General features: G+C 38.7%; 1 protein-coding gene and 1 long non-coding RNA gene across 2 annotated transcripts in view; one reads left to right on the top strand and one right to left on the bottom strand.

The window, feature by feature from the left end:
• Zdhhc15 (zDHHC palmitoyltransferase 15) overlaps nucleotides 1-14,585 on the bottom strand; it is a 105,802-nt gene extending 91,217 nt beyond the window's left edge. Inside the window, exon 1 of the mRNA XM_034485478.2 lies at nucleotides 14,217-14,585. Within this exon, the coding sequence (XP_034341369.1) occupies nucleotides 14,217-14,352 (136 nt within the window). The 5' untranslated portion in view covers nucleotides 14,353-14,585. The remainder of the gene's footprint in view (nucleotides 1-14,216) is intronic.
• Nucleotides 14,415-22,222, top strand: part of LOC143435605 (uncharacterized) — an 80,761-nt gene continuing 72,953 nt past the window's right edge. The window contains exon 1 of the long non-coding RNA XR_013106075.1: nucleotides 14,415-14,535. This is a non-coding gene — a long non-coding RNA (uncharacterized LOC143435605). The remainder of the gene's footprint in view (nucleotides 14,536-22,222) is intronic.

Here is a 22,222-nt window from a genome sequence, read left to right on the forward strand (position 1 = left end):
GGAGGGGAAATGGTGAAAGGGAATGACATCTGAAATGTAAATAAATAAAATATCCAATGAAAAAAGAAAAAAGAAAAAAAATCCTGTGCTAGATCTATTAAGAAGGAATAGAACACAAGTCTTATCTCCTTGTAAAAAGCTCAAGTCCAAGTGGATCAAGGACCTTCACATCAAACCAGATACACTGAATCTAATAGAAAAGAAAATGGGAAATAGCCTCAAACACATTAGCACAGGGGAAAATTTCCTGAACAGAACATCAACAGCTTAGGCTCTAAGATCAACACTTGACAAATAGGACCTCATAAAATTGCAAAGCCTCTGTAAGGCAAAGGACACTGTCAACAGGACAAAAGGACAACCAATAGATTGGGAAAAGATCTTTACCAATCCTACATCCAATAGAGGGCTAATATATAATATATACAAAGAACTCAAGAAATTAGACTCCAGAGAATCAAATAACCCTATTAAAAATGGGGAATAGAGCTAAACAGAGAATTCTCAACTGAGTAGTCTCAAATGGCTGAGAAGCACTTAAAAATGTTCAACATCCTAAGTCATAGGGAAATGTAAATCAAAACAACCCTGCAATTCCACCTCACACCAGTCAGAATGGCTAAGATCAAAAACTCAGGTGACAGCAGATGGTGGCAAGGGTGTGGAATAAGAGGACACATGCTCCACTATGTTTATAGCAGTCTTATTTATAATAGCCAGAAGCTGGAAACAACCCAGATGTCCCTCAACAGAAGAATGGATACCAAAATTATGGTATATTTACACAATGGAGTACTACTCAGCTATTAAAAACAATGACTTCATGAAATTAGCAGAAAAATGGATGGAACTAGAAAATGTCATCCTGAGTGAGATAACCCAGTCACAAAACACACACACATAGTATATATTCTCTGATAAGTGGATATTAGCCAAAATAAGCCCACAATACCCATGATATACCCACAGGCTATATGAAGCTTAAGAAGGAGGAAGACCAAAGTATGGATGCTTCAATCCTACTTAGAAGGGGGAACAAAATAATAACAGGAGGTAGATGAAGGGAGGTCCTAGGAGGGACCTGGGAGGGAGAAAGGAGGAGGAGGGGAAAAGTAGGGCAGAATCAGTTATGGGTAGAGACTGGAGAGAAGTATACAGAGATAGGCAACTGGGGGTAGCAACTAGGAAGTCCCAGATGTCAGGGAAGCAAGAAGTTCTCAGGACCCAATTGGGCTGACATTAGCTGAAATACCCAACAAAGGGGAGATGGAATCTGTAGAGACCGCCTCCAGTAGATAGGTACAGTCCCCAGTTGAGGGACGGGGTCACCCACCCATCTCAAAAAATTTAACACAAAATTGTTCCTGTCTAAAGAAAATGCAGAGACAAAAAAAAAATGGAGCAGAGACTGAAGACACCAAACCCTGATACTATTGCTGAAGCCAAGAAGTGCTTGCTGACAGGAGCGTGGTATCGCTGTCCCCTGAGAGGCTCTGTCAGCACCTAATACAGATGCAGACAGTCACAGCCCAGGGACCCCAGTGGAAGTTAAGGGAAGGACTGAAGGAGCAGAAGGGGATTGCAACCGCATAGGAAGAACAACAATATTAACTCACTGAACAATCAAGAGCTCCCAGGGTCTAAACAACCAACCAAAGAGTACACATGGAGGGACCTATATCTCCTGCTACATATGCAGCAGAGGATTACCTTATCTGACATCAATGGGAGAAGAGGCCCTTGGTCCTGTGGAGGCTTGCTGCCCCAGCATAGGGGGATGCTAGAGTGGTGAGGCTGGAGTGTATAGGTGGGTAGAGGAACACCCTCATAGATGCAAAGGGAAGGGGGTGAGATGGGGGGGTTGTGGAGAGGAAACTGGGAAGGGGGACATTTGAAATGTAAATAAATAAAATAACCAATTAAAAAAAAAAAAAGAAAAAAAAATACCTCTACAGCCAGGCATAGTGGTGCATGCCTTAAACGCACACTAGGGAGGCAGAGGCCAGTCTGGTCTACAGAGCAAGTTTCAGGACAGCCAGGGTTACACAATGAAACCCTGTCTCAAAAAACCAAACAACTAAAACAACAACAAACAAAACAAAAACAAAAGACCTCTACAAGGAAAACTTTAAGACATTAGAAGATGGATGAATCACCTATACTCACGGATTGGTAGAACTGATTTTGTGAAAATGATGTCACTAAAAGCAATTTACAGATTCAATGCAATAACCCATGAAAATTCTAAAAATAGTTGCACACAACTAGAAAAAAAAATCCTAGAATTCATATAAATGCAAAAACACTAAGTAGCCAGTAAAATCCTTAGTTTTACTAGAGGCATCAAAATACCTGCCCTTAAATTACACTGTAGAAATAAATCTATATAGCTAGCATCAATTTTTACTTTTAAAATTGTATTTATTTACTTTACATCCAGATTGCAGCTTTCCCTCCCCCTCTCCTCCCAGTTTCCCTCTTCACTCCCCTGTTGTGGCCCGCTCTGTTCTGTAGGTCGGGGTCTAGCAAGAGGAAGGGGGAGAGACGTGAAGAATGGAAATAAACCAGAGGATCTGTAGTCAAGTCTCCTTTACTATCTCCAACACACATACACTCCTACTCTACTACACCACACACTTACAAGGAAATCCTGGGTATTTATAAGCACAAGCAGGGGAACACAGGTGAAAACATTTTACCACGTACACCATGCAGCTGGGGTCACTAAACAGCAAAACAAGCTATGTGGGATAAACAATATATTGATCAGAGTGTGCTTCAGCTGTTATAGGCTTTTGAAAAACAAGTCTCTCATCAGGGTATATGGTTCCAGATGGCTGCAAAGTTGATAGCTGCTTTCTGCTTAAAGTCAGCTCTCAACACTCCCCGCCCCCAACTCCCTCACCCTTTCTCCTCAGAGAAGGGGCAGCCTCCCATAGATATCAACCCACCTTAGCACATCAAGTTGCAGTAGGACTAGGTGCCTCTTCTCCTATTGAGGCTAGAGAAGGCATCCCAGTTAGGGGAAAGGGATCCAAAGACAGGCAACAGAGTCCGAAACAGCCTATGCTCCAGTTGTTAGAAATGAAGACTGTTTGAAGAAAGACCAAGATTCACATCTGTTACATATGTGTAAGGGTCCTAGGCTCTGCCTAATGTTTGGCTGTGGGTCTCTGTATCTTTTTCCATCAGCTTCAGGGTGAAGCCTATCAGAGGAAAGTTATGTTAGGCTCCTATCTACAAGTATAGGAGAGTATCATTAATAGTGTCAGGGGTGGGCTCTCTCTCATGGCATTAGTCTCAAGTTGGGTCAGTCATTCCCTCAACTTCTGCTTCATCTTTATTCCAGTACATCTTGTGGGTAGAAGATTTTGTGGGTGGGTTGGTGTCCCCATCCCTCCATTAGATGTCTTACCTGGTTACTGAAGGTAGCTGTTTCAGGTTCCATGTACCCTATTGCTTAGCTAGGGTTACCCTCATAGGTTTCTGGGAGTTTCTCTTGTTCTAGGTTTCTAGTTCTTCATAGTGATGCCCCCTCTACCAATCCCAGTTCTCCTAGTTCTCTTTCCCTTTGCCCTCCTGACACTTGGTCCTCCCTGTTCCTCTCCGAAACTCCTCTCCTACCCAGGTGCCACAGTCCATTCACAGCCAATGTCTATTTTATCTCCCCTTCTCAGTGAAATTCAAGAATCCTCTCCTAGGTGCCCCTTGTTACTTAGCTCTTTTTGAGTGTGTGGATTGTAGCATGGTAATCCTGCACTTTATGGCTAATATCTACTTTAAGTGAATATATACTGTGTCTGTCTTTCTGAGTCTGAGTTACCTCATTCAGGATATTTTCTAATACCATCCATTTGCCTACAAATTTCACAATGTCCTTGTTTTAATAGCTGTGTGATACAATTGTTTAAATATACCACATTTTCTTTGCCTGTTGAGGCATATGTAGGTTGTTTCCATTTTCTGACTATTACAAGTAAGGCTGCTATGAACATAGTTGAGCAAATGCCCTTGTGGTATGGAGCATTTTGAGGTATATGCTCAGGAGTGGTAACTGGATCTTGATGTGGAGCTATTCTAAATTTTTTGAGAAACCATGAAATTGATTTCCAAAGTGGTTGTACAAGTTTTCACTCCCACCAGCAACAGAGAAGTGTTCTCCTTACTCCACATCCTCACCAGCATGAGCTGGCATCTTTGATCCACTTGGACTTGAGTTTTGTGCAGGATAAATACAGATCTATTTTCATTCTTCTACATGAAGACTGCCAGTTAGACCAGCACCATTTATTGAAGCTGTTTTCTTTTTTCCATTATAGAATTTTGGTCCCTTTATCAAAAAATTTAGTGTCTGTATGTATGGGGGTTTACTCTACTCAATTCTATTAATCTGTCTGTTTTTATGTTGGTACACTGTAGTTTTTATTACTATTGCTCTGTAGTACAGCTTGAAATCAGGAATGTTGATACCTCCAGTTCTTTTATTGTACAGGATTGCTTTGGCTATCTGGGTTTTTTGTTTGTTTGGTTTTTTGTTTTTTGCTTTGTTTTTGTTTTTCTATGTGAAGTTGAGTATTGGTCTTTCAAGGTCTGTAAATGATAGTGTTGAAATTTTGATGGGAATTACATTGAATCTATGGATTGCTTTTGGTAAGATGGCCATTCTCACTATGTTAATCCTACAGATCCATGGGTATGGGAGATCGTTTTATCTTCTGAGATCTTCTTCAATTTATTTCTTCAAAGGCTTGAAGTTCTTGTTATATAGGACTTTCACTTGCTTGGTTAGAGTTACATCAAGATATTTTATAGTTTTTGTGGTGATTGTGAAGGGTGTTGTTTCCCAAATTTCTTTCTCAGCCCATTTATAGTGGGGGTTACTGATGTTTTTAGTTAATTGCTGTCATCAATTTTTGACAAAGATGTCAAGTATATGCTTCTTCACTGAGTGTTGCTGGGAAAACTGGATAGCTACATGTAAAAGAATATAAATAGATTTCCATTTTTTACCCTGTTAAAAAATCAATTTAAAGGAGATCAAAGCATTAATGTACGACATGAAAATCTGTAAGTGCTAGAGGAAAACACTTGTCTATGCATAGGCATAGACAAGGACTTCCTGAAAAGGATTCCAATAGCACAGAAAATAATACCAAAAACTGACAGATGGGATTTCATGAAATTAAAAATGTGTATAACAAAGAAAACAATCACCAGAGTGAAGAAAACTGTCTACAGAATGAGAGGAAAATATTTTCTAACTATGCATCAGACCAGAGATTAAGATTTAGAATCTATAACAAACTTAGAAAATTAAACATCAAAAACTGCAAATTATGCTATCACTAAATGGGCCTTAAATTTTAATACATAGTTCTCAAACCAAATACAATTGTAGTAAACATTTAGATCCCGGTCTGGGGTTTTTACCTCTCCTTAAACCAATTGGTTCCCAAATGAAAGACACACTCACAGCCTTTATATTTACAATAAGCCTTAAGCAGCGCAAGAGCTGGGCTGATGCCTACCCTCCATGCTGTTAGAATCTACTTTCCTATCGATAACCCTGAGTTACTACTATGTTTCATGTGGACTGTTTGCTGCTCCAATCGGGCAGCCCTCAGGGCCACACACTCCTGACCCATGGCTGCTTCTCTTTCCTTCTCTCCTGCACCTTCTTCCTCCTCATGGTCCTCTTCTCCCCTCAAGCCCTCAAAACCTAAACCCTACCTATCTCTCTTCTGCCCAACTATTGGATGTCAGCATTCTTATTCACCAACCAGAATTAACTTGGGGGCAGGGTCACAGGGACTATGAGCAGACTCCAGGTCTTGAGGGCCGCATTTAGCATTACAATAGACAGTAAAGGACAAAACCTCAACATACAATGATTAATCAATATTTTCAAAAGTGTTCAAACATTTGAGTCTCCAGGGAAATGCATATTAAAACCACTCTGTGAGTCCATCTGACTCCAGCCAGAATGGTTATCATCAAGGAAGTAAATATCAGCAAATGCTTGCAAGGATTCTGGGGAAACATCACTGGTTGGAATATAAGCCCTTATGGAAATCAGTACAGAAATTCCTTAAAATGGAGAAATAAAAATCTGAGATAGGAATGTTTATCCTAGTTGCCTTAGGTCAAGGATTGAATAAAATCTGTCTGTTTTACTAATCTCTTTCTTGTGGTTTTCAGGAAAGCAACAGGAAGCAGAAGCTACAGTTTGGCAACAGCTTCGGTGGGCATCAGCCAGGACAAGAACCCCAGAAGTTTAGTTGACACGGATCTTCTAGGTGTCTGCAAAAGACTGCTTTAGACAAAGTGACTGAAGAAGCTATCCATTAAGAGTCAATATGATGGATAAGATCTTGAGGGAAATCCTGGCATTTGTTATGATAAGTAGCTATCCCAGGAGCTTCCTGTTTCTTTAGGCATAACATTGGCTTCCTGTACTACATCTCAGAAAGATTGGTTTTGTTGGTCTGTCTGAAGAACTTCTCTACCCTGGCTTGGGACTCTGCTTGGAAGAACGATTACTTTTCCCGAATATACTCAGGCTGGACACTTTGGGCACTGGTCTCTATATTTGTGTATAATTTCCACTTTTGAGACATTGCTACCATTTGGACTCTCCTGGGTAACTAAGCACCAATTTGTATGAGGTAAGCCATCCCCATTGTCTATGGCATGAACAGTCGTTTTCTTGGGTTTGTGATTACTACTGTCATGGGAGAAAGATTCAGAGAGCTAAAATTCCCAGGAAATTTGTGTTTCTATTTCAATTTGAGTCAATATTTGGAAGATCTCCATAATAATCTGGGTAAGCATGGGAATACTAAGTCTGCCTTGTCCTTTTATGAACCAAGGTGAAATCTGAATTAATATATTCATTCTTGTGTGTCATTTCTGCTGTTAATTTTTTAGTCTGTGCTTTTGAACCTATCTTCCTGCACACTAAAATTGCTACATTTTAGCACATCTCACTTAAACAATTAAAGGAAGTAAATTAGATCAGAATTAGAAAGATAAACATTACATTTCAGGAATATCTACATTTAATAGTGTATCTATCAATTTATGCCTATATATGACATGCAAATGAAAGGGAGCATTTAAGGAAAAGAAGGGGCCAACAGGAAAAAAGTGGTAGTAAGACAAAAGAGATATCCAATGTTTTCTCTCACATGTAGAATCTAGTTACATATGCATGTAGATTACATATGTATGCATGCATACATGAGACATGAAAACAGACTGATTACTTGGACAAGAGGAAGAATACCAACAGGAGAGGCAAAGGAAAGGGAGAACAAGGAAAGCTAATGGGAAACTAAATATGAACAATGTATAAAGTTATGTATGTATGAAATGTCACACTGAAACTCAATACTTTGTACACTAACCAAAAATTAATGATTAAAAAACCTAATAAAAAAACAACTAACATACAATTCAGCATTACCACTCTTTGGTATATACTTAAAAGAATCTATGTTGACATACTACATAGATACTTGTGCATTCATAGTAACTGTAGCATTTTTCATAATAGCTAGAACATGGAATTAGCCTATATGCCTATGAACAGATGAAAAGATAAAAAAAATGTGATACATATGCTTATACATACACATACAATGGAGTTTTGTTTAACCACAAAAATTAATGAGATTCTGTAATGTGCAGGAAACAATTTTGCAACTGGAGATCATCATGTTAGGCAAAATAAACCAGACTCAGAAAGAAAATAAACACATGTTTTCTCGCCTATGACAACTCTAGAATTAAAAAAAGGGAAACAGATAGCTACACAAAAGTAGAAAAATCTACACGAAAGAAGAAGAGAGATTCATGGAGAGAGAAGAAGGGTCCTAAAGGGAACAAAAGAAAAGGGAAAAGGTGGTGATGGGAGGGAAGGCAAATATCACACACATATATATGTGTGTATCATATATATCATATATGTCATATATAGATAAATAACATAAAAGCACAAGAGGAACTTTTGTGGGCAAGGAAGGGGACAAGCAAGAGGGAGAACAACAGAGGATAATGTAGGTAATTATACACAAGGTACAATTATAGATATGTATAAAGAGTTTATAATGAAATTCATTTTGTATGCTAAGTAAGACATTTAAAAGAAAGAAAATGAAAGCACATTTTTTAAGAAAATGGGAAACAAGTTGAATAGTCATTTTTGTTTTTAATATTTCCTTTATTTTTTGAGATCATAATTACATAATTTCTTTCTTTCCTTTCCTTCCTACAAACCCTCCCATACACCCCATCCTTTGTTCTCTTTCAAATTCATGGTCTTTGCTTTTTATTAATTGTAGCTATACATATCTGTGTGAGTGTGTATTCATAAATACATAAATACAACCTGCTCAGTCTGTATAGATATTTCCCAAAATAAGACAGAAAAATGGTCAAGTACATAAAACATGTTCAACATGTTTACTCATTTAGAAGCAAAAATCATGCTACAAAATATTATACTACATTTTTTTCCTAATGGAAAAAGATATCAGTATTGTTAGTAGAAATATATATATATATATTCAGCCATGTTGAAAAATAGTTCACAGGTTCCTCAAAAAGTTACCATACAATCAATCATTCCCATCCTTCTCTCTGCTGTAGAAAGAATTATTTTCATACAAATGTTCATAGTAACACTGTTGGGAACACAAGAAAAGATGAAACATCCCAAATGTCCTTGAAAAGACATATAGGTAAACTCTGACAAAGACACAGAATAGAATATCAGTACTCTATTAAAGGAACAGTATACTGTTAGATGCTACAATGTAGTTGGATCTTGCAAACATAATGCTAATTAAAAGAATCCAGATATAAAAGGCCACACACACACAAGCACAGATACACACACACACACACACACACACACACACACACACATTATAGAATAGGCAAATATAGAGCTAGAATATAGATGAGTGATTGACAGGAACTAGAGGTGAAGGGAACAGGGAGTTACTTCTTTCTTTAATATAATGTATTTTATTAACTTTCTGAGAATTTCATACGTGCATACGAAGTGTTTTGACCACATTTACCCCTTGTACTTTTCCTTAACTCATCCTAGATATATCCTCATTATTCCTAACTTAGTATCATTTTATTAAACAACCCACTGACTTTAATCTTTGCTCTCTATACCCTCATTGGTGTGGTGAAAACACCCACTCAGTTGATGGACTACTGGGTTGGTGCCGTACCATTAAAGAACATTGGCCCTCCCTCCCCTAGAAGAAAAAATATTTTTTAACGTTTCTGTGGTTTTCTTTTGGTGGTATCAATAATGATTTAGTGATTATATTGAAGTAATGGCTTCACAACATTGTAAATGTACTAAATGACTAAATACAATGATTGTCTTTTGTCATATAACATTTACCTCAATGAAATGGATACTATTTCTTTCTTATTAAAAATGTAAGCTTTTTGTGAGGGATGTAGAATACTTTATTTTCTTATTGATATAGTAAGTTGACACCTAACACACTTTTATATTGTGTTGTAAACTACAATTCATGCTTTTCAGGCATGAATATTTAAATATCATAATAGCAATGCTTGGTGTATAGTAGGTACTGAGCAAGTATTTGTGATATGAATAAACAATCATACTAGTAGGATGCACATAGAAACAACTGAAGTTGAAAGAGATTAGATGACCTACCCTACGTCTCCTTGCTTGTAAAAGCAGAATTAGTCTTAAAAAATTGCAGCCCAATTGATATATCTACAATATAATTCCTGCACCTATGGCCCAGATATTATTACAGAAGATGGGGTGGAAAGTTAGGAAGAGCCAGAGAACAGAAAGTTTATTGTGAGATTGTGTTATCTAGAAATTTCAGAGAAGCTACAACCATGCATTCTTAGCAACAAAACTGCCTAAATAAGACCTGAACAAGGATGATAACAATAGATGTGCTAATAAGGAAGGCAGAAATCTCATGGGGCCTCAATCCTGGACGAAGAACTAAAGGCAACTAAGGAATGCTTAGAGCAGGAGAAGTAGTCTTCCCAAGGAAGAGCACACCAATTGGGTATCCAATACCAAGTGGTCAGCCCTGCAAACATAAACATACAACTATGTAATACAGTCTGATCACGTTGTACTAGAAGTAAACATTTAGTAAACATTTAAAGATTATTTACAAATGTAAGTGTGGCTACGTGTATATTACAATAATTAAATAAAAAAGCCATGAATTTGAGACAGAGCAAGGGGATACATGAGAGGTGTTAGAGAGAGGAAAGGGGAAATGATGTCATTATTTTATAATTAAAATATTATAAAAATAAAAATATAAGTACAAAAGTATCACCTTTAGTATTAGTTATGACATTCAGGAGACTAGGTTCTCTTTAGAAAGAAGTTAGCTCTTTAATACTACCTTTTAAATCATAGCAAAACCCTAATTTATTGCTTTTGTTACACTGGTAAAGGCATGGCTTTGTTATCAGTCAGGCTTGATCGCCAGTTCTCAGTGCTATACTAAATGTAATGTTAGAAAATTTGCTTCAACATTTCTGAAATCCAGGTTGCTCATTTGTTAAAAGATTGTACAAACAGGGGCAGCAAGAGGGTTCGATGTGTAAGGGCATCTGCTACCAAGTCTTAGGTCTTTGAGTTCAATCCCCAGAACTCTTATGATAGAAGGAAATAACCAATTTCTATGCTTCCTCTGACTTCCACAACATGTGAAGGCACATCCCTCCAAACACTACGCACACATGCACACACGCACATACAAATATAAAAGGTTAGAAAACATTTATGATTGTAAAGTAAAGATGGCATCATAGAATGGGAGAGCCAGAAACAGAAGTCAAGGCCACTTATTTTACTGATTTTTATTTTTTGAGATGGGTTCTGCCTATTATATAGAGGTTTGTTTTGAACTCCTAGGCTCAAGTGACCCTCCTCTATCAGATTCTCAAGTATTGAGGCTATAGCTATAATATGTAACTTTACTAGGTTTAGCTTAGTTTAAAAATGCTAATACTGATACAAAAATGCTTTATAAAAACACTATCCAAGTCAAATAAAATATATTTTCAAGTTATACTGGTCCTGTGGGTCACCAGTTTTGACCTCTGTGCTATTTGAGAGGAAACAGCATGTTATAATAACCTGAACAGAAGGTCCATATTGCCTGTGTTACCATCTAAGTTTAACAATTTACCAGCTCTATAATCTCAGATAAACTACATAATCAGTCTATTCCTCTCAACTGGGCATAAGAAACCCTAAGCTTTCTAGCAGCTTTCAGTATGGCATGGCTTATAACCTATAGAAAGCTAATTATATACATTGATTTTTTTTCTGTATGGGGGAGTGGGATGTGAGACAGGGTTTTATGTAGCCTAGCCTGGCTTCAAATCTTCTATGTAGCTGAGAATGACCTTGGACTCCTCATCCTTCTGCCTCTACTCCACAAGTACTGGGATGACAAATTTGTACCACCACACCTGATACTTGGTCTTACCTCAGTTTGTTGACTCAGTTTACATATCTGAATAGTAGGGGTAATAATGGCACCTACCTTATAGAGTTCTGAGGATTAATGAGGTGATATATAAACTGTTAATATAATTGGAGTAGTGAGGACACGTTTTTTTTTTTTTTTCTGGCACAAAATAAGCACTATGTAAGAATTAACTATCATCATTGCTGATTTTTAACATGATTTCTTGTTGAACTCATGTATGTTAGTACTAAAAGACTTTAAAAGTAGGTTTGATAGTGTTTACAATGTGGCATTGTTCCTTGGAGCAATGTACATACCATCACAATGGAGCTGAACTTTTGATCCCTTAGTTAATCATTCAAAAAAGACAAAGTGATAAGGTCTGAGAACAGGAAAGCTTCCCAGTCAAGGGAATGCACCTTAATAGCAGACAGAAAAAGAAAATAGCCTAAATGTCTATCCATGAAGGCAACAAACAAAACTTATTGCTAATAGCCTTTTCTGTATTTTCCATAACATCCTTAAGAAGAAGGCCAGAAATAAAAAAGCCAAACCTTGATCTATAGAGTTGATTTGAAGGAATTCTTATATCAGAAAAACACAGTTACTTTACTTGATCCAAATTTGGGTAGGGGTATAGTTTTTTTCAAATATGTAAGAGAAAGGGATTAAAAGTGTAGTTGGGTCCTGGGGCTGAAAAGTAGCACCCTAGCAGTAATAATATTTGAGGTGAGAAGTTATGATATGAGGAAATAAATGAAGCATAGGAAGGCATCTTTGAGGGGATGTTGGATGAAATGGGTATGAACTCTAGTGGGGTGGCAATGAGTACTTCACATTGAATGAATAAAGGAGATGGCAGGTCACAAGTATAAGGGGCTGGTGATGGGACTTCAGTATTGAAGTGATAATAGGTATTAACAGGATCTCATGTGCAAAGATATGGGGATTCTTCAATGAACCATGAGAAATTTCCGTTGAGAGGAGACAGCATATGTTATAAAAACTAATTTTAGTTTATGAGAATGCTAGAAGGCCAGATGTAATAGAGAACCGAAAGGGTATGAAAATCTAAGTGTGTGGGGGTAAATACAAGGGAAGGTCTTGGGGTTTGTGTTGTGAAATACAGAAGAATTCTGAGTTTGAAAGCACAAGGCATCTTATAGGAACCAGGTTGTAAATAAGGAGAGACTAGAGTGATCTCTGGTGTGGTAGGACAGGGCATAAGGAAAGTCCAGCATCATTAAAGGAGCAGTCTAAGAAGAGAAAACAACAACAAAAGTATATTCCCATGGGAAAGGGCAAAAAGCTACAAACTTCAGCAAGAAAGAACTGGATTTCTTAGGCTTGAGAAGGCAGGGGGCAAGTGCATGCTGAGAGGAAACAATAACAAGCACCAGAGACTGATAGTGACAGAATGTGGTGGGGACAGTGGGAAAACACTGGAGGGGGGTGAAGAATGTTTCTCAGTAAAGAAAGGTAAAGATTAGCCAAGTACTGGCTCTTCAGTGGGATATGGTAAAGATTGTGGGGACTCTTGGTAAAAAAACATTCTAGTATGACATTATACTGGATGGGACATGATCATACTATGAAAAACTGGGGTCACTTAGTGAGATGTGTTAGAAAATACTGTGAGCCTTCTAATGAGAAGTTGGATGCTTTACAAAGTGGAAAGGAAAGAGGCTGTAGTCCAGTGTGGTACGCTCTGGAGCTCTAATATGAGAAGAGAGTGTTGTATAGAACCCCCCACACCACATAAAGCTCTGACCACAAGGAAAGAAAGGGGAAAGCTTATTATCATTGTGTGAAATGTGAGATGGAACAGAGCAGACTGCGGAGTCACAAGAAGGCAAACATATGAAGCATCTCTGTCTCTGTCTCTCCCTGTCTCTCTCTCTGTCTCTGTCTCTTTGTCTCTGTCTCTGTCTCTCTCTCTGTCTCTGTCTCTCTCTCTCTCTCTCTCTCTCTCTCTCTCTCTCTCTGTGTGTGTGTGTGTGTGTGTTTTTGCATGTGTTCGTACACATGCTTGCACTCTTGGATCTCAGGGAAAGATGGATGGAGGGCTTTGCCCTGTGTAAAAAGTGAGAACAGAATGTTCTGATGTGAGAGGTTCCTAAGTGAGTGGAGAAATGTGAAACCTCAGTTTGTGCTTGAGGATTGCAGAGAGAAAGTATGGATCTCAATATGGAGAAAAGGTGAGCTAATAGGAGAGTACAGGAATTATTTTTGGATTCTTACTAGGGAATCCTCAATATGAAAGGAATCTTAGTAGGAGGGAGAAATGGTGGGGCCCTTAGTTGGATGCTTTGGTGGAGCGGGCACTTTAAGGACGCAGGGTATGGTGCTTCCTCAATTGGTTGGGTGGGCTCAGAAGGTGGCTTGCCAGGCAGTACAGCTTAAGTGGTTACCCTGTATGGGGAAAGAGGGTCCTAGTAGAAAGAGTCAGGGAATTATCGAGGGGAGAGCAAAGAAATAAGAAAACCTAGAGGAGAGGAGATGGCGACGTGGTGAGACCCTCGTGGGACGGCGCAGGAGAGAGATTGTGAGAAGCCCAAGGTTGGAGACTGGGAGTTTTTCAGGGCGCGAAAGGAAAAGCTGCAGGGTGAGGGCTGAGCGCACTGGGGACATCGGTATGAAGGATAGGGCAGACGATTGTGCTGGAGCATAATTTCCCCAGTTTGTGTGGCCAGCCCCACTTACCCAGGCAGAGTTCAAAGACGTAGGCATAGTAGGACCAGAGAACGACGAGGACAATAATGAGCACTGGCACCCAGGACAGTACCCGGCGGCAGCACCGCAACCCCCCAGACAGAGCCATCTTCCAGCCCCGCCGCATCTTCGGCTCGAAGATCGACCGAGCAGGCCTGCTGGCGCCGGCCGGGAACTGCTTGGGCGGCGGCTGGGAGGCGGGAAGGCGCACTGTGCGGCGCTCCACTGCTTAGCCTGGCGGGAATCGACCTCGAGCCGCTGCCACCTGTGGGGCTGCGCTGCCCAGTGTGCCCGGTCTGGCACAGTTGGCGTGAGTCACAGCTTCAGGAACCGGCTGAGGTGGGGCAGAAGGTGGCTGCCAGGCAGTACAGGCCGCTGGGCTCAAAGGGACTGCGGCCCCTCCCCTTTTCCACCTCTCGCCCCCTACCCCCAACCCCCAACCCCCAACCACTTCCTCTGAGCTTGCAGGGCTGGGCCTCTGCCAAATGTGAAGCCCAAGAAATGTGGGTCCGCCCATCTGCCCTAACTGCACTGCAGTCACCTTCTCTTCAGTTCTCGGTTCTCCTCTCTTCCTTCCCCTGTATCTCCTTTTCTCTGCTGTCCCAACCCCCACAAGTACACACAAGTACACAAGCACTGTGCAAAAGATGCACACAGCACAGTAGCACCTCATGAATTAAAGGTCATCCATCCCCATCCTCCCACTACTGCTTGAACAGTATGCTTAACACATAGTGCTGCAGTTGCTGCTGGGGTATGTCCCTTAACAGGGCACTCCTTCCTCCCTCTCTGTCCTCCCTGCAGAATTAGCTTAGTATATTTCCAGAATAAACACAATGATTCAGAAGTCAAGGAAAGGCCATAATGATTCTGGGCTCAGGGAAAGCTCTAAAGGTAGTGATGTTTAGGCTTTAGTAATAAAAAACATTTTCAGACAGAAGAGGATGGATGACCTTTCAGACCAGGAACGTGTTTGAAAAGGCGCGGCATGACAATTCTAAAGTGCTCCAAGAACAGCTGCTGTACTCTGAAGAGAGTTTGTGTGAAAGGAAGAGGGTAGGAATGAGACTGAAAATACAGGCTGGAACAAGGATGTGAATGCTCTTCAGTGCCTTGTCAGGGACAGGAAACGCTGTTATGTAGGGCAGATGGTAGGCAGTCAGCAAAGGTTTGGGGACAATGGAATGATGTCAGTGATACTTCTGTGAAACAGTAAGTAGGGTTTTGCTAAGGAAGATGGCCTGAACACAGGGGGACCAACTAGGAGGCAGTTTCATTCAACGAATATTTCTGGAGTCGTTGCCTTCTATTAGGTCAACTTTAGTATAAAGAATGACAAACCAGGGGACTGTCACTAAGAAGCTCCTGTCCTCCTTAAGACAACAGGCTGTCGTTTCGACACCAGTACCTACCATGGTTCTATTATTGTGGGTGTTCATATATTTCATACTCAGTATCTAATGATTTCCCAAGGCCTAGTACATGAAGAGATTATACTTTTGCTAAGACCCAGTTATGATTTACATTCAGTATAACTGCTGTGTGAGAGCAAGAGGTTTTATAAGGTTGTTTTGGTTATACATGCAGTAAGATTTCTAAAGGATCAACAACACTGTTGTTTCTTTTCAGATTAAGATAAAGATTGATGTTACCAAAGTGGTAATGTAATGAAATGCAGAGCATATTTTAGTTACAATATTAAATAGTCTGATAAGTTTTTTAGCCCTGAAGTTCTGACACGAATTAATGGATTTGCATTAATCGTGGATGTGAGGATCTTAGACAATATATTTTGAGATAGTTGTGTCTATTTTGTTTTAATCAAGTAGCTTTGTGGAGGAAATGATTACATGTAGATGAGAGTCTGAGTTGGGCAGGATACCTACTAACTTACTAAGAAGGTAACAGGCTTCAGTAGGGATTATGGGGAAGGAATGCCAGATAAGGAGAATTATGTAATGGTAAAGATATATGAAACTGTATGGCATATTTGAGAAGACTGCAAGAAACCTGTCTTCTTGGAAGGTATCACAGTTGTCTAACCTCTTGATTAATATTTTGGTAGTAAGAGTTTGGGCATTATGGGTCAGAGAGCTGAGAGTGCTTGTTGCTCTTCAAGAATTTGGTACCTAGTACCCACATCTTAGTGTAGTTTTAATTTGCACTTTCCCAATGGGTAAAGATGTGGGACACTTTGTATTTTCTTATCTTTGACAATTTATTATCATTATACCTGCCATCATTGCTTTCTCCTGTTCCCTCACCATCTACTAACCTCCTTCTTTCCAACTGGTCTCTCTCCCGATTTTACAGTTTTAGCATATGTAGGCAGGCAAGACTTTTACATGTGCTCAGAGATGCTGTGTGCTCACGATTGTAGTAGCTGTCCATGTCATTTCCAGAAGCCCACTCTGGCTTGCACAGTCTTCCTGCCCCCTCTGTTACAATATTTCCTGGGCTTTGGAGGGGATAGTATAATATGTCCTGTTGTTTACTGTTAACATTTGAACAAATTATGAGTCTCTGCTTTAAATATTAGCTTTTTTTTTTTTTACCAAGGCTGAGAGAAACACTCATCTATAGGAGTAAACACAAATATTTAGAAGTTAGTTTGATTGCATACCCATTTAGCAAAATATTCAGTAGTAGATTTGTCCCTATAGCCTATGGCCTCACTATCTATAGACTTTTGACTAGGCTTACAGTATCAAATATATATTCCCTAAGTAAAATCAGAAAGATTCATAACCACTAGGGCACTAATGCCACTATTGCATCCATGGAAATATTTTGCCTGGCTGGTCAGTATTGTAGCACACAGGATCCATAGCTAAGTAAGACTATTGATGACTTATGATTTCAACATACATAACAGTATCCAGCACTATGAATACTAGCCAATATGGAGGAAGCTTTCAGCTAGGTTCCAGCCTGTATTCAAAGTATGTTCTGTATCCAAAGGCTTCTTCAGAAATAGGATCTTACAGTCTAATTCTGTTAGGCAACCAAGAATAATGGTTGTTTTGAGATCCTTTTGATGTGTTCCTTTATTTGATTTCCAAGTATTTTGTTGAGTTTTCTTTATCTATGTTCATCAGGGAAATTGGTCTATAGGTCTCCTTTTCTTTTGTGTCTAGTTTTTTTTATACTAGATAAAAATGTATATGCATGATTGATTTCATTCTTTTTCGTTTTTCATTAACTTACATCCCAATCACAGCGCCCCTTCCTCTCCTCCTAGTCCTACCCTACCACCTCTCTTTTCCTATTTCCCTTCCCCCATGGGTACCAATCCACCCTGGCACCGCAAGTTGTATCAGGACTAAACACATCTTCTTCCACTTAGGCTAGGAAAGGCAGTCCCGTTAGTGGAAGAGGATCCAAAGGCAGGCAACAGAGTCCAAGTCAGAGATGGTTCTCATTCCAAATGTTAGGGGATCCATATGAAGACCAAGCTGTACATCTGCTACATATGTGTAGGGGGCCTAGGTCCAGACCATGCATGTTTTTGGTTGGTGGTTCAGACTCTGAGGGCCCCCATAGGCCCTGGATAGTTAGCTCTGTGGGTCTTCTTGTGGTGTTCTTGACCTCTCCAATTGCCTCAATCCTTCTCCCAGCTCTTTCACAATACTCTCTGTGCTCTGCCTAATGTTTGGCTATGGGTCTTTGCATCTGTTTCCATTAGTTGCTGGGTGAAACATCTCAGATGACAGTTATGCTAGGCTCCTGTCTGCAAGTGTATCAGAATATTACTAATAGTGTTAGGGGTTAGCTCTCTCCCATGGGGTGGGTCTCAACTTGGGCCAGTCATTGGTTGGCCATTCCTTTGATCTCTGTTCCATATTTATCCCTGTATATCTTGTAGGCAGGCAAATTTTGGAATGAAGGTTTTGTGGGTGGGTTGGTGTCCTCGTCCCTCCACTGGGAGTCCTGCTTGGCTACAGGAGGTAGCCACTTCAGACTCCATATTCCCCACTGCTAGGATTCTCAGTTAGGGTCACCCCCACACCCTCCTGGGAGCCTCCCTCATCTCTAGTCTCCAGCTTGTCCCAGAGACGTGCCTCCCCACCAATTTCCCTTCTCTTTCCCAACCTTCTCACCCGTACTCCAACCCCCCATTCTCCCCACACCTGATCCTGATTTTCTTATATCTGATGAGACTTTTAGGTTTGGTCTTTTTATCATGTTCTAGATTTCTTGGAGATTTTGTGTCAAGAACATTGTAGATTTAATGTTTTTTTTTGACTGATGTATCAGTTTCTTCAATCGTATCTTCTATACCTGACATTCTCTCTTTCATCTCTTGTATTCTGTTGATGATGCTTGTGTCTGTAGTTTCTGTTCTCCTTTGTAGGTTTTTCATATCCAAGATTTCCTCAGTTTGTTTTTTCTTTATTGCTTCTATTTCCATTTTCAGGCCTTGAACAGTTTTATTCATTTCCTTCACCTGTTTGATTGTATTTTTCTGTATTTCTTTAAGGGATTTATTCATTTTCTCTTCAAAGGCCTCTAACATTTTTATAAGATTGAATTTAAGGTTATCTTCTCATGCTTCATTTGTATTAGGATATGCAGGGCTTGCTGTAGTAGGGTAGCTGGCCTCTGGGGGTGCCATATTGCCCTGACTCCTTTTGGTTGTGTTCTTACACTGGTCTTTAGTCATCTGTTTGTCCCTGGCACTAGCTGGATGCTCCTGATGCGGACAGGACTCCTCAGAGGGGAAGGCAGAGCCTTGGGCCTGACAATAGAGCTCATGGAACAGCACAATGCTCACCTCTGCTGGCTATGCCCCAAATAGATCAGCAGGCCAGGGACAGGGAGGGTGGGTTCTAACCTGTGTTCCTGGGGCCCCTCAGGCCTGGATTTTTGGGGGGCCCAACAGGAGGGAAGGTGATGGAGCTTGCAAGGTGGGGCGGTAGGCACTGTGAAGCTCACTTCTGCTGGCTGTGCCCCACCCAGGTGGGCCTTCTTTATTTGGTTTTGGTGCTACAGTAATACAAGCTTTATAGAATGAATTTGTTCCTGTTTTTTAGACTAATATGAGAAGTGTTGTTCTTTTTTTTAAATATTTATTTGGCCATTTGTAATTCATCTTTTAATGTTTGTCTACTCGTTTCATTAACTCATTTAACGATTGGGTCATTTGATGTTTAAGTTCTTTTGAGCTCCAGCTGTACTAGAACTCATTCTATACTCCAAGCTGGTCTCAGACTCAGAGATCTGCCAGCCTCTATCTCCTGAGTGCTGGGATTGAAGACCTGTACTACCACTGCCCAGCTTGAACTTTTTATATGTTTTAGATAATTATTCCTATCACATTTATATCTAGCAAAGATTTCTCTCCCATTCTGTAGGTTGTCTCTTTATCTTAAGTTAGTATACAAAATCAGTAAAAAGTTTTGTTATAGCTTTTGAAGTTCATGTGTATCATTATACTATGTTCTGATTCATCTCCCTACCTCATAGCATATAGCAATCTTAATGATCAGTTATTTATTTGTAAGGTTCAAAATACATCATTCCACATTTTTAATCTTTCAGAGTTGCTGCTAAATGACTGGGTGCCCATTCTTATGTTTGTCTTTGTAGGTAAGTTGGCATTTTCCCATTAAAGCTATTGATATTTTTTCCTTTGTACTTTTGGCATCTTGACTGTGATATCTTGAGGAGTTTTTTTTTTTTTTTTTTTTTACCGTGTATGCATTTGAGTTTCCAAATGTTTACTATGTGTGGTTTTCCAATTTTCTCTAAATTTTGGATTTTTCTGCAATAATTTCTGTGCCTTTAGTTTTTATCTTTTGTCTTTCCTGTGGGTTATTTATTTAGTTTGGTTTCTTGGATGTCTAGAGATAATTGTAGCATTTTGTTGATTTTGTTTTCTATCTTTGATATTCTTTCTTCAATTTGTTCAATTTGGTGATGCTTTCTGTTTTAGTTTAAATTTGATTCATTGAGATTCTCATTTTTAACTTTTCCCTTTTTTTCTCCTGAAAAGCGTTTTCTTTGCTTTTTCTTCCATGTTTACAGGAGTTAATGTTCATAATTCTGATTTTGTTGACATTTTTCCTCTGTTACTGACTTTCTGCCTGAGATCTTAGATTGAATTTATATACATATTTTTATCTTCTTTGAGGTCATTAAATATTTTTTGCTAGTGAACTTTTGAAATTGTTCACTCAGCATTTTACCAATTTTGGTATCTTTGAATTCAGTAGTTGAGAAGTATGATCTTTTGGAGGAATTGCTTGGATTTCTTTTGTCAGGTATTTTTTTATATGTATGTTAGTTTAGACTATTATGCCACTTTCATTTATGAACCTTCTTATTGAGTTACCTAGTGTTTTTCTTTTCTTATTTATTTGGAGGATTTAATAAGGAAATTTCCATATAAATATATATAATACTTCACATATTTCTCCTCATAGCCCCTGTATCCTCCCCTTTATCTCCCTTCACCCCTTTTATTATTTCCCTCATTCTATTAGATAGTTTTGCTATTTGCATGCCATATATTCATACATGATCTTATGTATCTTTGTGTATTTAAGATTCAAAAATGAGAAAAAAATATGGTATTTGTCTTTTTGAGACTGACTGAATTCACTTAATTTTAGTGTCTCTCATTGCATCCATTTTCTTGAAAATGGCAAAGCTTTATTCTTCTTTATACTTGATTAAAATTCCATTGTGTATGTATACCACATTTTATCTTTTCCTCTGCTTACAGACACTGAGCTTGGTTTTGTAACTTAGTTATTGTGACTAGTGCTGAAATACTGTTCTAGCTCCATTTGCTAAAAAGACAATTGTTTCTCCATTGTACTCTCTGGTCTAAGATCAGTTGATAGTGTTTATGTCAGCCTATATCTGAGTCCTCTGTTCTGTTCAATTGTTCTGTCTCCTTTTTGACCAATTCTATCCTCTCTTGATAACTTAGCTTCATAGAAAGTCTTGATGCTAGATAGTCACATTCTTCCAAAGTGGTTTTTCTCATTTGATAGTATATTAGCTATTCTGGGACTATAAACATTATATCACTTTTATACCTATCAATAATTTGCTTCAATTTTGATTGTGACCACATTGAATGTGTAGACTTAATTGTCAGGAGCTGACATCTTAGTGAAATTCAGTCTTTTATATGAACATGGTGATAACCTCTCCATTTATTTAAGCTGTAATTTGCTTTTTTTAACATTTTTTTTTTTTTTTTAGTTTTCTTCATGTAGAGCATGTATACATTTTGTTAGATTTATACTTAAGTATTTAATTTTGGAAAACACTAACATAAAAAGTATTATTTTTTAACTTGACTTTTGTATATTAACCTGAGTCATTTGGCTTTGCAATAACTTCTTATTCTAAGTTTTGCTGATTCTTTTAGATTTTCTGTAAATAGTTATGCCATCTTTAGCAAGGACAGCTTTATTACATTGTTCTCAGTTAGTATACTGTATTTTAGTTTGTATTATGGATCTTAGTGGGAAAGATTTTAGTTCCTTACATAATGTTATGTATAGATTTTAGTGTAGATATTCTTATCAAATTAAGGACATTTTCTATTGCTGTGTTCTGTGATTTTTTTTCTACAATGAATAGGTATTGAATTTTAATCAAATGCATTTCTTTGTCTGTTGATATGATCATGCAATTTTCTCAGCCTATCAATGTCCTGCATTAATTTAGTTGGTAGTCAAATGTTTCTCAGCCTTACATATCAGAATTATCTTATAGTATTGAGGTGTAGAATTGTTTTATACATTATGAATTTCAAGTGGTAATATTTTGTGAGGGATTTTTATACCTAGGTTTAAGAGAGACATTAATCTACAGGGTTTTTTTTCCCTCACAATGTCCTTTTCTGAGTTTAGTATTATGGTGCTGGTAGCCTCATGGAATGAATTAGGAATTATTGCATCTGCCTTTGAAAGAGATCATAGAGAATTTTTTATTGAGTTTCTTTAATTAATATAGATCTATTTAAATTATATTTTTCT

Source organism: Arvicanthis niloticus, chromosome X, assembly GCF_011762505.2.
Source record: "Arvicanthis niloticus isolate mArvNil1 chromosome X, mArvNil1.pat.X, whole genome shotgun sequence".
In the NCBI taxonomy this organism is placed as follows: Eukaryota; Metazoa; Chordata; class Mammalia; order Rodentia; family Muridae; genus Arvicanthis; species Arvicanthis niloticus.